At 46.3% G+C, this 1752-nt stretch overlaps 1 protein-coding gene across 1 annotated transcript; it reads right to left on the bottom strand.

Annotated features, from left to right (window-relative positions):
• Positions 1-212: 212 nt before the first annotated feature.
• LOC123464800 (olfactory receptor 1L4-like) lies at positions 213-1219 on the bottom strand. Its single transcript, XM_045162418.1, has one exon. It carries the CDS (start codon positions 1146-1148, stop codon positions 213-215), a length of 936 nt encoding a protein of 311 aa, XP_045018353.1. The 5' UTR covers positions 1149-1219.
• Positions 1220-1752: the final 533 nt, after the last annotated feature.

Genomic DNA, 1752 nt, shown 5'->3' with positions numbered 1-1752 from the left:
TCCTAAATCTGGATTTCTTGCAATACTTGGTCAGGGATTGAACGTATATTTGTTCAAGGTCATTGATAGAGGCTGAATGATCTGACTTCCAGCTCTTACTGTGATTCAACAGCACCTCTTTGGGTACCATGTGAAAAATGGATACACAGGAAGGATAACCTGATCATTTCTTAGGTCATCTCCCAATGATGACAATCACTCTTGATGTTTTTCTATGAGTGAATTCTGTCTCTTAATTTCCTCAGACTCCTCTTCATATCTTTGTTCCTCAAGCTGTAGATGAAAGGGTTCAACATGGGTGTCACTATTGTGTACATAACTGTGGCTACCCGGTCCTTCACCACTGAGTACATGGACAGTGGCCTAAAATACACATAGATGACACTCCCATAGAAGAAGACCACCACGGTGAGGTGGGAGCCACAGGTGGAGAAGGCCTTCCACTTCCCAGCCGCAGAGGGGATTTTGAGCACCGTGACGATGATTCTCAGGTAGGAGAAGAGAATGCACAGGAAAGGGGTGGCGATGACAGCCAGGGTCTCGGTCATCACCACCATCTGGCTGGATGAAGTGTCAGAGCAGGAGAGCTTGAGCACAGGCTGGGTATCACAGAAGAAGTGCTTGATAACGTGGGAGGCACAGAAAGACAGGTGGGACATGAGTAGCACACGCAGCATGGAGTGCAGGTGAGAGATAGTGCATGAACCCAGCAACAGGAGGAGGCAACGCTGTGGGCTCATGACCACATCATAATGGAAGGGGTTGCAGATGGCTACCAGCCGGTCTATGGCCATTGAGGCCAGCAGGTAGCTGTCAGTATTTGCAAAAGCCATGAAGAAGTACATCTGGACCAGGCACCCCACATAGGAGATAGACTTTGTCTCTGAGAGTAAGTTCACCAGCATGTTGGGGACAATGACTGTTGTGAAGCAGATATCCATGAAGGACAGGTTGCTGAGGAAAAAGTACATAGGGGTGTGGAGCCGGGAGTCAGAGTGGATGGCCAGGATGATGAGTCCATTCCCCACCAGGGTGACCAGGTACATGATGAAGAAGACAGCAAAGAGGGGTTTCTGCATCTGGGGGTTGGAAGAGATGCCCAGGAGGATAAAGTCCACAATGCTGCTGCTGTAGTTCTTCAGCTCCATGTCCTTGACCCCTGGTCAGAGTTTGAAGGTGGTGTGGGAGAGATGCGAAGGGCAATCTGAGGATGGCTTCTTTCTTAATCTCCAGCCTATTGAAAACAATAAAAGAAGTCTACCACATTTTGTTAGATTATTTTCTTCAAGAAACTATAGAAACAAGGAGTTATAACTCAATGTGGGAGAAGTTAAATAATTTTAAGCTGCTTCATAAATGAGAACTAAAAATTTCCCATGTGTTTCTAGGGAGTTCTATATAGCCTAATCTGTCTGAGTTCTCAGTTCCCTTTTTAAAGATTCTTCCTAGGTTCTTTCCTGACCAACTCCCTAATGCCTCTCCCTTTCTTCTTGTAAAATAGGGGAAGACACTGCTGGGTCCTAATCTGAATCAGGATGCTTTCATACAAGAGGCTCCCATCCTGGATGTCCTCTCGTTCAGATCCTTTCCTACTCATATGTGCAGAGGTGGGGGTGGTGGTAGTGGGGGTGGGACAGAAGTGTGAATCAGATTTAATCAGTGCTCCCCATTATCCACAGAGCTCAGTTGAGAATGTTGTGTCCTCAGAGAAAAGCCTGCTTAATATTTATTTAAGCACTTCTGTTTGGTTAC

This window comes from Bubalus bubalis, chromosome 12 (genome assembly GCF_019923935.1).
Source record: "Bubalus bubalis isolate 160015118507 breed Murrah chromosome 12, NDDB_SH_1, whole genome shotgun sequence".
Taxonomy (NCBI): Eukaryota; Metazoa; Chordata; class Mammalia; order Artiodactyla; family Bovidae; genus Bubalus; species Bubalus bubalis.
This window is presented reverse-complemented; position numbering and strand designations above follow the sequence as displayed.

What these genes read in the sequence shown, in the direction of transcription:
- LOC123464800 (XM_045162418.1), bottom strand. Translation starts at nt 1,148, where the DNA reads ATGGAGCTGAAGAACTACAGCAGCAGCATTGTGGACTTTATCCTCCTG.